This window comes from Ranitomeya variabilis, chromosome 4, assembly GCF_051348905.1.
Source record: "Ranitomeya variabilis isolate aRanVar5 chromosome 4, aRanVar5.hap1, whole genome shotgun sequence".
Taxonomy (NCBI): Eukaryota; Metazoa; Chordata; class Amphibia; order Anura; family Dendrobatidae; genus Ranitomeya; species Ranitomeya variabilis.
The window spans coordinates 38,333,892-38,353,444 of record NC_135235.1 but is presented as its reverse complement, the minus strand read 5'-3'; the positions used below and the strand labels follow the sequence as shown (position 1 = coordinate 38,353,444).

General features: G+C 42.4%; 1 protein-coding gene across 1 annotated transcript in view; it reads left to right on the top strand.

Moving 5' to 3' along the window:
• ADAM12 (ADAM metallopeptidase domain 12) overlaps nt 1-19,553 on the top strand; it is a 679,455-nt gene that overhangs the window by 469,983 nt on the left and 189,919 nt on the right. The window contains exons 8-10 of the mRNA XM_077258380.1: nt 921-992; nt 9,080-9,249; nt 13,929-14,013. Of these exons, the coding sequence (XP_077114495.1) occupies nt 921-992; nt 9,080-9,249; nt 13,929-14,013 (327 nt within the window). The remainder of the gene's footprint in view (nt 1-920; nt 993-9,079; nt 9,250-13,928; nt 14,014-19,553) is intronic.

Below are 19,553 nucleotides of genomic sequence, written 5' to 3'. Positions count from 1 at the left end.
ATTTGGGACAATTCAGCACCAGATTTACAGTAAGGACTAATTTGTTGTCTTCAACAACAGTCTCCTTCTATTTTTCCCCGGAGGTATCAATTCTATATCTCCGTCCTTCTCAGAGAGCATAGAAAAGGTAAAAGGGGTATTCCCATCTCCCAATATGTAGTAAGGGCTATAATAATAATAAGATTAGCAAATATTTCCAATTAGAAATGTAGTATAGTGTTTCTGATTCGCTATGCGTCTTTCCTCATATGCAGGCCATTGCAGGACCTTAGGTATCCATGGTTACGTCCACTGATAAAGGGACAGTTAGCTAGTTGTTAATGGTTGTAACCACGGATACCTAAGGTCTCTACCCATATCTTTGGACCCATAAGGTTGATTTTGAAGATAAAAACAAAAACTGGGGCATAAAACTGGTCACTATTGACCTGGAGACAGGTCATCTTTAAATATCCATTATACTTGAAGGCTGTATTAGATATTTTGCATTGGGGCCTTCAAGATTCAAGTTACCCCCAATATGGAAATACAGAGCTGTAGGTGAAAAACATTGATACAAATTTTGGCTTCCAAGACCAGTTTATAGAAGCCTCTTATTAAAATAATTAAGCGGAAATGAGGAATATTACCAACAGCCAATGGGTTATTCTGAGCTGTGAGAGATGTATAATGTCCGATAGTGACCATTTACATATATTTTGACTCCTTCCCAAAATCCCAGAGGTTGAGGCAGTCTTGCTTTTGTGATGTGGAGGAGGTTTCTATGGTATAAAGCAATATGCCTGTATTTTCTGGAGCTAATTGCTCGTAAGCTCTAATTCTACCGAAAGGAATAGCGCTGCCGCCACTGCTCCTTGTGCGATATGGTATAAACTACGCCATAACGTGCTGCACAACTTACACGTGTGACTTCTCTCCAGTTCCAGAGACAAGGGAAAGATGTGGACAGAGTTAAGCACCGGCTGCTGGAAATGGCCAATTACGTGGATAAGGTGAGTAACGTCCCGTTGTGCCTGTATAATATCTTGTTTTCTTCTTTTCATTGTGCTCTTTATAACTTCAATTTTTTTTTTTAGAAAAATGCCTTCAAATTTTGAATATCATTTTGTGTGTATTAATTCAGCACCATTTTTAATTTTTCTTTCTGCCTCCATTTTCACCCCCTCTGCTGGCTTTCAGGGAATTTAAATTTTCTAGATTATCGCTGATTATTGGCCCATGTGATAAAACTAATACCATTAAAGACAATTTAAGTTTGAGACCCGGTTAGAAATTTTGCACTGGAGCCCACAAGCCTCAAATTACACCACTGGCCAAGAGCTTTAAAAAGGACCTGGCACTTTTTTAAAATAAAAATTAAGTTAAATGTCCTATTTAAAAAAAAAAAAATAATCTCAAGCCGACTCTGCCACTTTTTTCTGTTTTACGCTGCATCAATCCATCCATTGCAGAGGTGTTTACATTTTTCTTGTGGAGCGCAGTATGTGAAATCTCTGCTTGCAGTCTAACTGGGTGTTTCTTCAGAGTGTTCCCAAGGGATGTGCACTTTTATCTCTCTCTCCCAATCACAGCTCTTTAGCAGTCTATTAGTCTCAGATGCTGTCAAACTCTGATTGGCAGTTTCTGGGGGAAGGGGGAAACATATGCCCCCAGAGTAGACTGATGAAAACAGTTGGACTACAAAGCAGAGATTTCACATATTACGCTCCAAGAGAAACAAGTGTTAAAATCTTTGCAAAGGAACGAAGCAGCACAAAATCGGAAAGAGTGTGAGAATCTGGGGAATTTTTACAATTTATTTATATTTTTATGAGCAAGAAACAAGTACTCTTTAAGTGGTTTAAAGGGGTTTTCCACTTCAAGGAAATAGACCCCAAATCCTTTTATATAAGTAAAATAACAAACATTGCAGCTCCCCGCTGCTGCTTCTGTCTCTCTGTCTTGGCTAAGAAAAAGAAAATATCACAGCAGCTCATCCTGTCCAGGTATCGATCAACCTAATGAGGGTGCACTGCATGGACAGAGACCGCGTGTCACCTCCCGCTAAAAAATGATTAGGTAGGAAGACATCCAGCAAAGAAAGAACAATAAAAATAATATTTAGAATATCAAAAGGAAAAAAATAAAACACGCTAGGCCTATGTATATCACATATTAATTCTCTTAATCAGAGCCATGATTAAAAGTCTTCGTGCTCGAAACGCGTAGGCCTAGTGTGTTTAATTTTTTCCCTTTTGATATTCTAATAGCTATTAATGAATCATATTTAAAGTCCTTTCCATTGCGATGGCTGGATGCCAGTGATGTCATGTCAACAGCACACATCACCGCTGCAGCCAATCACTGAGCTCAGCAGTTGTGCCAAAGTTGTCTTGTGGCTCTACATGCTATTCCCTGTATTAAAGCTTAACTAATAGGATAGCTAACTCCAGTGGGTGACCCTAGAGAGACCGTTTCTTCCTTCTGGAGTAGAACCAATTTGCATGACATGAGCACAAGGACAGTGTTGGTCATAACTCATTACATATTAAATCCATGAAACATAAAGTCATTTTTTGTGTGTTTTAATTAAAAAAAAATCACACAGTAATTAATCCTCACGCAATCTTGGTTTGTAGTCCACGGAGACACAAAAGTCTGCATAGGAGCTGAATACACAAAACGGCATCTAATCTTTTAAACAAGATTTCCAAGTTGATTCATCTTTTATCTTAGATTGTAGCAATATAAAATTTTTTGCAAATGTATGCATACCGTTTTAAAGAATCCTAATAAGGTCAAATCTAGATTTCCTTGCGTCTATTAAACCTCCGTGTTTCTCAGTTGCGGAGTTTGAGCAGTATTTTATCTTTATCATATTAATTTTTATTCCTGATACGTTGTAACGCTGTCAATCCGCATGACGTCTTTTAATTAGCCCTGCAGAGACGCACTTTTGTTTTTCTCTATGGGGAAACTGCCTGCTTGATATTTTTTCTTTTTTTTTTTTTTCTTTTTTTCTTTCAAATGTTTCTTAAGATTTTCAGGGGACATTTGATGTAGCGCTCACTCCAATACCTAACTACTTAATCAAATGAGAGTGCAGTGCTATCGAGAAGCTCAATATCCTGTGGGTGAGACATTCATTAATTCAGTCCTTTAAGACATGAAAATAATGTTACCTTTTCTTTCACAACATTATCACAAAGCTACATTACGCTTTCTTTTCTTTCTTTCTTTTTTTTTGCAGCAAAGTCAGTGCAATAACTGTAAGAGCTGATAACATTTAGGCTGCCTATAATTATCATACCAAAAAGAATTTCATCCCAGCCTGATGAGTGGAGCGCCATATTCTCCGCTAAATTATTCATCTGTAACATTCTGCATGTGTTAATGCTGTCATCTCCGGAATTAGGAAAAGATTGGAAGATGTTTTGATTAAAGAGGGAGAAAAAAAAAATTGCAATAAATTTATAAAAGATGAATACGTCTTGGTCTAGTTGAAAGGAGGATATTTTTTTTTTACGTTCCATTATAAGGGTTGGAAATAATAAACCCTCGTTCTACTTCTTGATCTGTCAAAGTGAACTAATGCAAAAAACGGACTAGTTGCCCATAGAGCCAATCACAGTACGGCTCATATGATATCATAGCCACTTAAAGGGATTGTCCAATTTTGAAAACCTAAACTGCCAGTTATGGAATCTAGGAGCAGCATAATGTAGGGGCAGAGACCCTGATTCCGGCTGTTTGTCACTTACTGGGCTGTTTGGTGCAGTTTGGATAAAATCCCTATTTTCGCTGCTATAGATGTACGAGTGCTCCAATGCTGAGCTGTGTATAATCCCGCCCACACACCTGATTGGCAGATTCCTGTGTACACTGTGTCAGCAAGCTGCCAATTAGTGGAGGGGGCGGGGTTACATAGATTAGCAGGACTACCAGGCACGTGATACCTAGTCCTTTAGTGATAATCTCCTGCTGATAACACACTGGTTGCATTGATACCACAGCACACAGCCTAATAAGTGACACATCTCTGGAAACAGACTTTTTGATCTTACATAATGTTTATAGTGTTTGCCATGCTGTCACGTGCATGACAACATGGCAAACACTACTTCTGATCGATGGTAAAATCATTACCGCCGGTCAGACAGCCACGGTAAATACTCAGCCAGAATAAAGTATTTTATTTGGAATAAAATCAAAACACACTTTTCCATTTTTATTTAAAAATAACAAACACAGTCATGCTTACCTAATGCCTAATTCCACTGAATCCCTCGTCTCCTGTAAATAAAAATAAAATACAACAATATATACAACGATATCACTCACCTGTCCGACGTTCTGTCTCATGCCGTAATCCATGTTTGTGGATTAATAGTTTTCAACCTGGACGGTGCCAAGATGCGACCATCCAGACTGATGAATGAGCTGCTGCGAACACAGAATCAGTGACCAGCAGTGACCTCATCGAGGTTACCGCAGGTCACTGAGGCTGCATTCCCAGCCGGGCCCCTGAACTGCGGTGACCTCCCTCCGGTGAGATCATCGCTACCACAGTGAGAAAAAGTCTCACAGTGCAGAGGCGAGATCACCGCAGTTCAAATTCACCCCAGTGAAATTCTCCCACGTCAGGTAACTAGTTCTTACAACAGCTACCAATAGGATTGTTACTTTTCTCACCAAAAATACCAGAAAAGTAAAAAAGTGATGTACTTTAGGGGTGTGACTTAACAGGGGAGCAACTTTAAAGTTAGATATAGGATCGTTTACACAATACCAGGGACAAATAGCAATATTCATCCTTGACATCCTATATTTTAAATGTATGACCCCAGGACCATTTGTTTCCAATTAAGGTGTCTAAGCAGACCCCCACTATAGATATAGAGATATAAAAGCACACCCACAGAAACAACATGGATCCCACACACAACGTGTGCAGGTGTAGACAGATGATTACCTCTACCCATGTATATATAAGGACAGTAACGTATACTCCGGATATTCAATACTAAACAAACAAAGGAGTTCTATACGAAATTTAAAATAAATATTTTATTACAGCAATTGTAAAAGACATTATATAGTCCAAAAGTACAAAAAATACAATATTAGAAGAAAGTAGACCCTAGTACAAAAAACATCCGAGTCACAGGCAAGAAAAAGTAAAAAACACCATGGTGTGAGTATATAAAGCACCGATATTGGCACACTAAGGTATGGTATAAGTAATTATATTGTACTAGTGTCCATGTGGACATATATCTACCATACACATAAGCAAAACACCAATTAAAGTGCAAGTCTGGTGCAAAGTTTCTTACCCATAGGGAGATAGTTGTTTGCCTGGGACTCTGAATACCCCCTATATAGAGATATGTCTGATGGTTTTTGCATCCATCATGCAACCAATACAGCTTGCACAAAACTGATGGTGGCTCTTTTGATGTATTTATGTACTGTTGGTTGTTCTGGTGACATATCCATGTAGTGACTGTTGTTCTGGGGCTGTATTCATGCACTTCTGATGGCTCTGATGAATTCATGTACTGATGGTGGCTCTGGAGATGTATTTATGTACTGTCGGTTGTTCTGGTGACATATCCATGTAGTGACTGTTGTTCTGGGGCTGTATTCATGCACTTCTGATGGCTCTGATGAATTCATGTACTGATGGTGGCTCTGGTGATTTATTTATGTACTGTCGGTTGTTCTGGTGACATATCCATGTAGTGACTGTTGTTCTGGTGCTGTATTCATGCACTTCTGATGGCTCTGATGAATTCTTGTACTGTTGGTGGCTCTGGTGATGTATTTATGTACTGTCGGTTGTTCTGGTGACATATTCATGTAGTGACTGTTGTTCTGGTGCTGTATTCATGCACTTCTGATGGCTCTGATAAATTCATGTACTGATGATGGATCTGGTGATGTATTTATGTACTGTCGGTTGTTCTGGTGACATATCCACGTAGTGACTGTTGTTCTGGTGCTGTATTCATGCACTTCTGATGGCTCTGATGAATTCATGTACTGATGATGGATCTGGTGATGTATTCAAGCATTACAAGGACTAGATAGAAAGTACAGTGTTCACTAAAATACATGGAGAGAGAATATCATGAGAGTCCTCATTTAAAGCTAGGTTCACAAGTAGGTTTTTGATAAGCGTTGTGAAGAAGATCTGCTCAAAAATTGATATAAAAGGCTTCAAATAATGCTTTTAATTTGCTTCAAATTTCTTTAAATAGAAAATTCTGTTTGTTGCATTTTTCAGCACTTTTTTCCTGACAAGCAGAATTGTCAACTTCTTTTTTTTTTTAAGCTTTTTTCTGGATGGCTCATCTAAAAATGCCTAACAGACAACATTTCTTACAGAATGGACAACCGTAGCGAATCTTTTAAGTCATGTATGTCTGCAACCCATCATACTAATATGAACACATTAGCAGCTGTGAACTGTAAAATGATGATAATAACAGCCTTAACAATCTGTACAAGCTCTTTCAGATTTAGAACAAAAAATTGTGTTGACGCATCAAATTTTCTTTTATACTGGCAGGGAAAAACAAAAGTGGCCTATTTCTGCAGACCAACGACTAATTTCTGGATGGTTAGCAACCCTGCCGACGATGTTTTGAAAACTTTGTCGCAGGAAGAAAGTAGTGATGTGTCACTCATTTGATGCAGATTCCAAACTTGACACTGACTAGTCAAAAGGCTGCAAAAGTGCGGGGAAAAAAAACTATAAAAAAAAGAAGAAATTCCTCTCAATAATCTTGTTGGAATTTTCCTAAAACTGTATAATCATGCCCTCATAGATAGTGTATCTCTATTAACAAATGATGGGCCATTTGGACCCATTTAGATCAGCCGACTGCAGCCATTAAATGCCTGCAAGTCAGCTGTATACAAGCCGACCGGTGGTCATTTGCTGTCCTGTCTCCTCAGGGTCGTAACGGTAGATGTCGCAGAGTGTGTGACCACAACTGAGCCCATGCGTGAGGACGCACATCCAACTACAACATATTGCGGCACAGGGACCCGATGGCTCAATACACACTGTCAACCAATCAGGGGCCGTCAGCATGCTCAGGATGGGGGACATTTTACCAGGAAAGGGCCCAGGATGGGGGGCATTATACCAGGAAGGGTCCCAGGATGGGGGACATTATACCAGGAATAGGCTCAGGATGGGGGACATTATACCAGGATGGGGGACATTATACCAGTAAGGGGCCCAGGATGGGGGACCCACGATGGGGGACATTATACCAGGAAGGGGCCCAGGATGAGGGCATTATGCCAGGAAGAGGCCCAGGATGGGGGACATTATACCAGGATGAGGGACATTATACCAGTATACCAGCAGAGTGTGTGCCACAACTGGGCCCATGCGTGAGGGCGCACTTCCAACTGAAACATATGGCGGCACAGAGACCCGATGGCTCTCTGGACTGCAATACACACTGCCAACCAATCAGGGGCCATCAGCATGCCCAGGACGGGGGACATTTTACCAGGAAAGGGCCCAGGATGGGTGACATTATACCAGGAAAGGGCCCAGGAAGAGGGCATTATACCAGGAATAGGCTCAGGATGGGGGACATTATACCAGGATGGGGGACATTATACCAGTAAGGGGCCCAGGATGGGGGACATTATACCAGGATGGGGGACATTATACCAGGAAGGGACCCACGATGGGGGACATTATACCAGTAAGGGGCCCAGGATGGGGGACATTATACCAGGATGAGGGACATTATACCAGTAAGGGGCCCAGGATGGGGGACATTATACCAGGAAGAGACCCACGATGGGAGACATTATACCAGGAAGGAGCCCAGGATGGGGGATATTATACCAAGAAGGGGCCCAGGATGGGCGACATTATTACTGGAAGAGGTCGAGGATGGGGGCATTATACCAGAAAGGGGCTCAGAATGGGGAAGATTACACCAGGAAGGGGCCCAGGATGGGGGACATTATACCAAGATGGGGGACATTATACCAGTAAGAGTACCAGGATGGGTGACATTATTACTGGAAGAGGCCCAAGATGGGGGACATTATTCCAGTAAGCAGCCCAGGATAGAGGACATTATATGAGAAAGGGGCCCAGGATAGAGGACATTATACCAGGAAGGGGTCCAGGATGGGGTACAATATACCAGGAAGGAACCATGAAGGGGTTCAGTGTGGGGGATATTATTACTAGAAGGGGCTCAGGATAGAGGATATTATTACAGGCCAGGAAGGGGCCTTGGATGGGGGACATTATCACAGGAAGGGGCCTAGCATAATTGACATCATTATAGCAAGTGGCCAGGATGGGGGACATTATTACAAGGTGGCATAACCACATCTGTCTTTATAGGACATAGAACAGTACAAAGGCCCATACATCTGACCAACATGATAACGATGGTTTTTATGCTGCCATGAACTAACTCAATCAATGCTTGTTCATCGGATGATTACCAGCATGTCTACAACAAGCCAATAGTCGGGGAACAAGTATTTAAAGGGCTCATTCACTTGTCAGTTTTATTCAAGTAGGAGAAAAACTGACCGAGTTTTATCACAGCTTGGTCAGAGTTTCATCAGCTTTTATCATAGGTGAAAGAAAAAAAAAGTGTCTCTATTCTTTTCCTATGTAAAATCCTGTGAAAATCGGTCTGCACACTGATGGCATCTGAGTGCTGTCCGATCTTTTCATGGACCCATAGACTTGCATTGGATAAAAATCAGACATGCTTTTTGAGTGGTCCATGAACATGTGGAATGACCCCATTCACTATTTTAGGTATAAGTGCTATCCATGAACAACACGGATATCATATGTAATCCTGACGTCTGAGTACTAGCAAACATGATTATTGGCTGATCTAAATGACCATGGGCGTTTTAGGGCTTCTTCATTTTTAAGGTGTGTCTTATTCAAACTTGCCTGACCACTAGATTGTTCTCCTAATTCCTTGGCATTGCCACCTACTTGTAGCCTTGTATTATTATTGCAGAAATAATGGAGGTGTTATATGATCTATTATAATAACATACATTTTTTTATTATTATTTCATACAGTTTTTCAGACCACTGAATATCCGGGTAGCACTGGTTGGTGTTGAAATCTGGAGTGATGCGGATAAATGCGCAATAACCCAAGATCCATTCACCAGCCTTCACGAGTTCCTGGACTGGAGAAAACTGACATTACTACCTCAGAAGCCCCATGACAATGCACAGCTAGTAAGGTCTGCTCCTCCGACCACTTCTCCGATTTATTAATGAAGGGATAATACTGGAGCCTAGGGAGTTTAATAATCGATTGGGCACCATATGAGTTCTCACGTTCATCATTCTCCTCTAGACCACCAGGAATACTGGTATAAACCCATTCATGACCCATGAGGAGGATTATCAGTAAACCTTTAACCCCTCGTAGACTTTTATAATGTGTTAAAGGGGTTGTCCAGGTCTAAGATACTAATGACCTCGCCTTAGCATAGGTCATCAATTTCAGATCAGTGGGGGTCCAACACCCAGGACCCCTACTAACACCCACACCAGTGGCCACCAGAAATACGTAACGTGTGGAGTCAAACCATGTACTGTGTGGTGGTCGTTCTTGGTTGACTGTTGGGATGCCGGGTGTTGGGGCCTCGACCGATCTGGTAATAATGATCGTAATTGTCGTAGTCTTCAACAACCCCTTTATTTTAACCTAAACAAGTTGTCAGCCATCCACTGCACAGGTGGTAACAGATAACTGTGTGTCCCACAGATTGCCAGAATGGAGGACTATCCATCGCTCAACTTGGGGCGTATGTCCCCTGTTTTTTACTGCTTCTTCCCGGCTTCAAAACGCTGACCAGGTAGAGTTGAGTGGAATGACAAGGACCTGAGGATAGCCGAGCACTGGGTATCTTCATCAGTTTTATAGAACTGCAATGTGCGGCTCCATTCATCTTAGCCTGGTTATAGTCTCACATTCAAGGGAGACCTAATAGAAAACGAGGGATGGAGAGAGTGGCAAATGATGGGTTACCCAATGGTGGGACCAGTTGGTGCCAACTTATTTAGGCTAGATTATCCTATTAACCACTAGACCAGTCAAGAAGCTAATTGAATGTCACACCCGACAACCCACTTGGTGCTAAAATTTGGAACCCTAAAAATGAGATAACGAGGTATTTTATATTGTATGTGGGTAACAATGGCATTTCTATCTATTTAGTGCATTTCCTTTTGCATTTGTTCCTTGATTTGTGGCACATTACAGGTTTTAGATGGTGAATACGGACGATAACCGTACAAATCATTGTGGAATTGGACCCCAGTGGATCAATATTCCCCTGCAATCCATACTGTGTATTACCAATGTGACAATTACATTTTTACTTTTTTCCAATTTTCTTTGTTTGTGTAGTTACAATATTCATTTCTATGATTAATGCCTATAATTAGTGAAGCCTACCCAACCTGCCTGCAATTATTAATACTGCTCCTATTACTGCCGGCTCTAAGACTACAGAATGCGTTGTATCTTATAGTACATGGGTGGTCACCTCCAAGGTAGTGCCGGGTCATTTATAATCTTAGTTTGCTGTATTGTTAATTCCAGCAAGATAGTAATCCAAAGGTTGCAATATAAAAACATGTGAGGGTTATAACAGTCAACATGGGACCATACAGTGGCATGTAAAAGTTTGGGCACCCCTGATCAAAATTGCTGTTATTGTGAACAGTTAAATAAGATGAAAGATGAAGATTAAATTATCTCTAAAAAGCCAAAAGTTAAAGATGACACATTTCCTTTGTATTTTAGGCCCACAAAAATATATATTTTTTCAGCATTTACATTTTAAAAATTACAAAAAGGAAATGTTTGGGCACCCTACATGGTTAGTACCTAGTAGCGCCCCCTTTTAAAAGTGTCACATCTTGTAAACGCTTTTTGAAGCCAGCCAAGAGTCTTTCAATTCTGGAATAAGGGATGTTCATCCATTCTTCCTTGGAAAATTCTTCCATTTCTGTGAGATTCCTGGGTCGTCTTGCATCCTCTGCTTTTTTTAGGTCTAGCCACAGATTTTCAATGATGTTCAGATCAGGGGACTATGAGGGCCATTGTAAACCTTCAGATTGTGCCTTTTAAGGTAGTCTATTGTGGATTTTGTGTTTAGGATCATTATCCATTTGTAGAAGCCATCCTTTTTTACAGATGGTGTTATGTTTGCATCACGAATTTGTTGCAATTTCATTGAATCCATTCTTCCCTCTACCCGTGAAATGTTACCGGTGCCATTGGCTGCAACACAACCCCAAAGCATGATTGATCCACCACCATGCTTAATGGTTAGCGAGGTGTTCTTTTCTTGAAATTCTGTGCATTTTTTTTCTCCACACATATCATTGATCATTGTGGCCAAAGAGTTCTATTATAACCTCATCGGTCCACAGGATTTGGCTCCAAGGCTTGTTTAGATGTTCTTTTGCATGATTCTGACGCTGAATTTTATGGTGAGGATGCATGAGAGGTTTTCATCTGATGACTTTTCCATGAAGGCCATGTTTGTGCAGGTGTCTCTGATCAGTAGAACAAGGTACCACAACTCCAGAGTCTGCTAAATCTTTCTGAATGTCTTTTTTGCCATCAAGCAGGGATTCTGATATTTCTCTCTAGCAATCGTATCACTGAAGTTTTGCTTGGTCTTCCAGACCTTATCTTGACCTCTACTGTTCCTGGTAACTACCATTTCTTAATTATATTTTTGAACTGAGGAAAGAGCAACATGAAGACGCTTTGCTATCTTCTTATAGCCTTTTCCTACTTTGTGGGCAGAGTGCTAGGCAGCTACTTAGAAGAACCCATGGCTGCAGTTTTTTGGTACAAGGTAAGAGGAGGCTAGGTTTTTATAGCTGGGAAATTTGCATCACCTGGCTTTTCTTAACAGTGATAGTGAACAAACCATAACCCTAACAGGCTAACTAAGATCTGAAATCTTGATCCACGTTATCTGAGCACACAAATCTCCAAGAGTGCTAAAAAAATGACTATATATTGCCTAAAATAGAAAGGAAATGTGTCATCTTTACCTTCAGGCCTTTTAGAGATCATTTCATCATCAACTTGCTTAATTGTTCACAATAACAGCAATTTTGACCAGGGGTGCCCAAACTTTTACATGCCACTGTATGATGGTTTGTACCAGGAAATACGGACGGCCTGTGTTGCTATATTTAGGGAGCAAGTCTTGAAAATTAGGCATAGGCAGGGTAAGGAAGGAAAGGGGAAAAGGAAGAATAGAGAAGGCACAGGAGAAGAAGGAAAAAGGGAAGTGGTAAAAGTGGGAATCGGCAGGGCACAGGAGAAGAGGTAAAAAGAGGAATAGAGAGGGCACAGGATAAGGTGTAAAAAAGGGAATAGACAGGGCACAGGAGAAGAGGTGAAAGGGGGAATAGACAGGTACGGTAGAAGGGGTGAAAGGGGGGAATAAATAGGGCACATGATAGGAGGTTAAAGGGAGAATAAACAAGGCACAGGAGAAGAGATAAAGGGGAGGGCACAGGATAAGGGGTAAAAGGGGAATAGACAGAGCGCAGGAGAAGAGGTAAAAGGAGGAATAGAGAGGGCACAGGATAACGTGTGAAAAAAGGGAATCGACAGGGCACAGGAGAAGAGGTGAAAGGGGGAATAAACAGGGCATAGGAGAGAAGGGAAAATGGGGCATAGATAGGGTAGGGAAGAAGAGGAAAAGGGGAGAATACACCGGGCACAGGAGAAGATGGAAAGGAGGAAGTGGGAGAAGTGGGCATAGGCAGGGCACAGGAGAAGAGGTAAAAGGGGGAATAGACAGTACAAAGGAGAACAGGTGAAAGGAGGAAATAGAGAGCACAGTAGAAGAGTGGAAAGAGTAGCATAGATGGGGCTCAGGTACAAGAGAGAAAATGGGACAGACAGAGGGAAAGGAGACAACTTGCGTTATACAGAGACAGCAGAATAGAGATCGGACATAAAGTCAATAGGACACAGAAAGAAGAGAGGGCACAGAAAGCATGGAGGAGGGTAAGCAAGGTGCACAACACAACACATGGGAGTGAGAGGCAAAGATGAGACCCAGGAAAATGTAAGGACCAAAGACAAGATACAGGAAGGAGAGGGGGCATGGATTTGATATGGGAGAGAGAACAAACTCTGGACATGAGGGGGCGTAAACAGAACTCAGGAGTGAGAGGTGGGCAAAGACAGGACAAAATTAGAGGACATAGGAGGCAGAGGTGATCGCAGCCAGAGGATCAGAGAGGAAGAGCAGCATGTACACCGGACTTGGCAAATAATGCAGAGGGAACATAGACCAGATACGGTAACAGGATGTAAGAACGAGGAGGATGATGTATTCTGCTGAATACACACAAGTACATGGGCCCTCCATACATCGGGGTCAGGACACCGGGGGAGAAAATATAAAACAGATGCAGATACAAATGACTTCAGCCCGTGAATGATTACAGAGGCCGGTTATAATCAGCGTCTCCTCGCCTTATGGCGGCTGAGCGCCTGAACTTTGCTTACTCGCAGCCTCCCTGGGTGAGGCTGCAGACAGAAGCGGTTAACATGGAGTTGGGAGCGTTGTGTGACAGCTCCCGGCGCTGCGCTGTGCCCGGCCCTCTGCTTCACTGCCTTCATAACGGCGCTGACAAATATTTAAATGAATCCAGTGACAGCGCCATGCTAATGGGAGTTTGTAGAAATGAGATGTCTTTCCATTTCAGGAGGTTCTGTGTGAATAATGAAACGTTTTCTCCGCAGCATAACCAGCAGAACTAAATAGCGCGCTTCATATGTGATAATGGAAACCTGAGTGATGACGGTTACATTGAATAAAGTCACATCGCGCTTTATCTCTATCCTATTTTTTCTTTCTTTCTCCAGCGGGGTGCATTTCCAGGGTACAACCATTGGCATGGCACCAATCATGAGTATGTGCACAGCAGACAAATCAGGCGGCGTAGTTATGGTAAGTTTGGAGCAACCGGCTACATTTTACATCCTTAATTTAATGGGATACTCCATCTACATACATTTATGTTCCTTGTGTGGAAATTTTGCAAGAGGAAAGTACTAACATTCTGCTTTCCCCGGTGCATACAGACTCTATATGGTGCAAAAAGGGTTTCGGATCTATAGGCAGGAGTGGATGCAGCACTAGTTGTCTCTGGTGCCTGAAAAAAAGACAAAGACAGGGGCGGATATATCATTGGTGCAACCGGAGCCCAAGAGGCAAGGGCGTCCATTTTTACCTTCAAAACAGGGGGAATTGGGAACTATGATGACTGCAAAAGGTCCATATAATCATGTTCTTGCACAGGAGCCCTTTTCTGACGGTGCCCAAAGGCCAGTTAAAGGGTGAAGAGTTGGTGTTTACCCAAGTTCAAAAGAAATAAATGCCAGATCAAATCACTTTGGGCATACAGGGGGTTAATAGAGGGAACTGTCTGAGTTGAGTGTTTTTAAATGGAAAAAGTCTCCAGCTCCGGGTAGGTCTTTTGACAGACAGCGGAAAAGTCAGTAGGAGTCAGAAAGGAAAAAAAAGGAATAAATGAAAAACGTGTCCTGTGACGAGCAGTGTGTTCTGCGGGGGCAGGGCTAGCTGCCATTGTCGAGTTTGCAGAAACGTTAGGGAGAATGAGAGTTCCCCTCGTATCATTCAGTGGAGAGAGAACATATGCCTTAGGCCTCTTTCACACTTCAGTTGTTTGGCGTCAGTCTAAAACCGTCATTTTCCTCAAAAAACGGATCCGTTTTTTTTTTCGACGGATCCGTTTTTTCCCCATAGACTTGCATTAGCGACGGATTGTGACGGATGGTCGTCCGTTCCATCCGTCATGCGACGGATCCGTCAAAATTTAGCGGACGTCATCTAGACATTGACGGTCATTGCAACGTTTTTTGTCTCCGTTGAAATGACGGATCGCGACGGATCCGTTGCGTCCGTCATTCCATAGAATGGCCACCTATGGGCGACGGATCCGTCGCGACCGTTATTTCGACGAAACCGTCGCCCCAATCCGTTTTTTCAATTTTTTTCAATTGCGCATGCTCCAAAAAGTATATACAACCCCCGAGTAACGGATCCGTCAAAAAAACGGATCCGTTACATCCGTTTTTTCAACAATTGTGACGGATCCGTCGATCCATCACTTTGTCGGAAGTGACTGACGCCAAACGACTGAAGTGTGAAAGAAGCCTAAGTGTGAACTAGTACTTTTAGTGAACCTCCAGCCCCCGAGTGAGTGACTTTAGCCACGGGATTGGCTACTGTACAATATGGAGGCTTCAAGCAGCAAACAGAAAAAAGGACAGAAAAAATAGGACCATAATCTGGCAGGAGACAGAGACCAAAACAGGGCCGTTGCAAGACCTTGTAGGTGGGCTCGCACCTGCTGAGGCTGTCTGCAGGGCTAGGCAGATGAGGGATTAGTGACCGCATGGAGGAACCACGTGTGAGCGAAGTATCCTCACTGAGAAAGGTATAATGGTTGTAAAGCACAGAGAGAGGGGCCGGGTGCACACTTCATGTCACTATGAAGTGGAGAAAGTTGTGTCAAGTGCCATTATCGTTTTCCTTTTAAAGGTCTGCAGTTTTACAAGATTAATGCCTCCATATTGGAAGACCTTGCCAATAAATTCTAAGCTGCTTTGTTTTTTATTTTCTCAAAGTGCAGATGAATACATAGGAAGTCACTCATAATACTGATCCACTCCTTTTCATCCCCCACCCTGGACCAGTGAATCTTTCACCATTTTCATCTCTTGATGATGAAGACATTAAAGGAGTCCCTTAGTTTGTGTTATCTTTAAGTCTTTTAGTTGCATGAAAGAAAGAAGACTCAGTACTCATCTCCCCCATCACTTCCGTTCCAAGGCTCCCAAGTTCCCGCTTGTACTACTTGTATTCTTTGTCCCCTCTAGACATAGGAAATGCTGCTCGACCAATCACTGTTTGAAGTGGTGCCCTGCCTTAGCCAGTGATTGGCTGAGCAACGGCATTTCCTGTGCGCTGTCATGGACCAGGAAACAGAGACCGTCAGGGAGCATCGTAACGGGAATGGCAAGGGATCGGTGTTACTTTCTTGTTTTTTTCAGCAGGGGCTGTTCTACTCTGAGCCTTTAAAAAAAACAGGTCTGCTGAAAAACCCTTTGTGGAGGGTCCCGGCAGAGCTGTGCCTAAATTATGTAAAGACCCATCTCTCCTTGCTGTTGTGGTTTTCCTTATTCATGGGCATAGATTAATTAGGTTGTCTGGGGCTGAATTTGGGGTGTCTGGTCTGGAGTCCATGTTTATTTAGAGGGTCTTGTTAAAAGTTTGAAGGCCTGTATTCATTGTGTGATAAAGGGGCTCAAGCTATAGGATGGGAGCGAGTGTTGATGTGTTGAAAATAGTCATATGGTTAAAAATGGATATTTAAAAGAAAACTACCGCTAGCCCCAGAATAAAGCCAGATGCTGTGCGTAGACTTTGCCGGTCACTGATATTCGTACCCATAGCATACTAACCGATTGCTAATTTTAGATTTTTGCAGAAAGTTGCTAAACAATTATCTATAATGGATCAGCATAGCCATAAACCATCAACTTATATTTAATGTGCTAAAAATATCTAATGTAAATTAATGGGAAATGTCAAAATATGTGGTTTGACTTCACGAGCTCAGTGCCGTGATTCACAGATACTAATGAGAGCCCAGGCCCCTCTGCATCTACCACCATCCATGATACTGTGCAGCAATTACACGGTGCTAATAACAGCATCTCTCATTGTTTAACCCATTCAGTGACCACGGCGTCAAAAATCATAGCAAAAGGAAAGGTTGTTGAGCAATCGTATCCAACACGCTAATCATCTTGAGATTATTGGGGCAGAAAGGTGCAAATATGTCATCAGCTCTGTCTGTGTGTGTGTTAAATGAAGCATCTCTTCTCAGGGAAAAGTCATCAGGATCTAGTCATTCACTTAGAAGAGTGAGGGAGTGATTGCTATGTGTTGATTATAACAATTGTTGGAGACAGCTCGGCTAAATAATCAGGAAACTGCGCGAACTTGGCCAAAGGGAATGATGAGAAGAACCATCACGGTGTTCTAATGCTTACTTGTCAGTAAGAACCTGAAAGGGGCATTTCCTCAAAGTGTTGGTAGGGAAGGTCAAGAAAAACTCTGATTAGTGTAGAGGAACGGTTCTCACCCTGGTCATCAAAAGAGTGGGCCCATGCTGCTGTTCCGCTCTTGGCAACTTTCTAATATTTGAAGGGTTTTCCCATCTTGTCGCTAGAATATGCCATCGTTATTCAAGTTCTAGGAGCCCCACCGATCCTGAGAGTTTTCCTCTGCTCAGTGGCCGACCTACCCGTTGTGTAGGAAAATGCAATGTGCACAGCCAGGTGGCTCAGCAGGAAACGCTAGTAAGGGGTGCACCATTAAAACGGCACTGCATTCCCCATCATTCTCTGGATTAGCGGGGTTGTAAAAAATACAAAGTCTAAGTTTCATAAAGTCTTGGCATATACTATTTTAGGGGTGGCCACATATAGAAGAGGGGCTCCTGTGCAAGACCAGTATATGGATCCTTTGCCGTTCTAATAAGGTGTCTGTGACAGAAACTGCTTCCTGCATTGGAAGAGAAAATGGGACCCCTTACCTTTTGGACCTCTGTGCAGCTGCACAGATTGAAAGAATGGTATGGGTGCCCCTGAGCAATATGTAATTAATTTATAAAAGGATAAAATATGCATGTATTACACCCCCAGTAGAAATCTACAATAAATCTGCTGCATCGGAGCACACCCTGGTCTACTGTGCAGAAGCCAACAGTCATTAATATCTATTTAGAGAGTAAAGAGACAATTTTCAAAAGTGACGGAAGAAATATCATAAAAGTTTGATGGGGATGACATTGGAGTGGTTCTGTGCCTTCGTGGGAACATATAATTGGCTCGAGTTTATCAAGAATCACTGGAGAGGACAGATCAAGGATAAAGAATTTCCAAGCATGACGTTGGTGAAAAAGAACTTTTTCAATGTTTGTTAATACTTTCTGCACCTTCCTGGTGAGAGTTTGTAAGTCAACTGTAGCTCGTTAGAAGGTCATTACTCAACTGTAATATGGATATGATGTGTGTGGAAATCAGCTGTAACCAAGAGTATGCATACTGTAGTGACAGCCCAAGTGACCCTTGGAAAAAGAAGCCTTGGTTGGGTCATCTCTTTTGCTTATGGTGGAAAGAACCTGTACAATTCCTCCTGTGTATCCTATAAGAGGAGGTTTACTTTAGCCAAACAATTGGGTGGAAAATTGTAAAAGTGGAAATGGTTTGGAGGATGTTAAGTCAGTTCACTTCTGTCACCATAATGGAAGCCCACTGTAATTTTTTCCAATGAGGACTCATCTCTTCTATGTAGACCTCCAAAAATTACCATAGCATAGTATTCTGTTTCGAACCCTGTTCATTATTTTTATGGGCCACGTTAGAGTTTTGGGAGAATTGGCAGGCCGACCCAACAATGGCTTGACTCGAACTAATATGACCAGATATTCAGGGCCAGTTTTAGACAAAGTGAAGTTCCCTGGGCAAAAGTTTAAATTAGGGGCCCAAATGTTGACATATTGCACCATCACACTCAAGCATTTCGGCTGCATTTACATGCACTGAGTTCAGACGGTTAAAGGAGCATAATCGACAATATTGAAGTCGTTCGGCACATGTTTCCCGGTCTCTTTACACCGGCTGAGAAAGAATGATGGGGACAGAACAATCACTAAAAGATCAATCTGTCCGTATAAAATACGGTGAACAAACTAACAATGACAGACTTGTACAGAAAGGAGAGTGCCCTTCACTTGCGGGCTTAGAGTCTACAGGATAATGGGGAAGGAGACAGTAGGGTAGGGGGTTGCGGCAGCTCTGCTAGTGGTGGAGAGGTGGCAGCAGGGTCATTGAAGGTTTAAGTTTTCTTGAAGAGATGGGTTTTCAAGATCCATTTTGAGGGTTCCGAGTCTTGCAGATAATCAGATCTGTTGAGGCACAGGATTCCAGAGGATGGGGAATGCTCCGAAGTCTTGGAGGTAATTGGGTGAGGAACGTATCAGTGTGGAGAAGAAGAGGAAGTCTTGGGAGGACCGGGGGTTGCATGCTGGAAAATATCGGGAGATTAGTTTGGAGATATAAGCAGGAGACAGGTAGATCAGTGTTAGCAGTTTGAACTGGATATGTTAGAGAGTTGGGAGCCAATGAAGGGACTCGCAGTGTGGAGAAGCAGAGGAGTTGCATGGAAAGAGGTGGATTAGTCAAGCAGCAGAGTTAAGGATGGACTGGAGTGGTGTGAGAGTGTTAGCAGGGAAGTCACAGAGGATAGCAGATGAGGCGGGAGATGATGAGTGCATTCACTAACATTTTAATAGATTCAGGGTTGAGGGAAGGACGGATTCCTGAAATATGTTTGAGTTGGAGGCGGCAGGAGGAGGCAAGAGCTTGGATGTGCAGTATGAAGAACAGGGCACA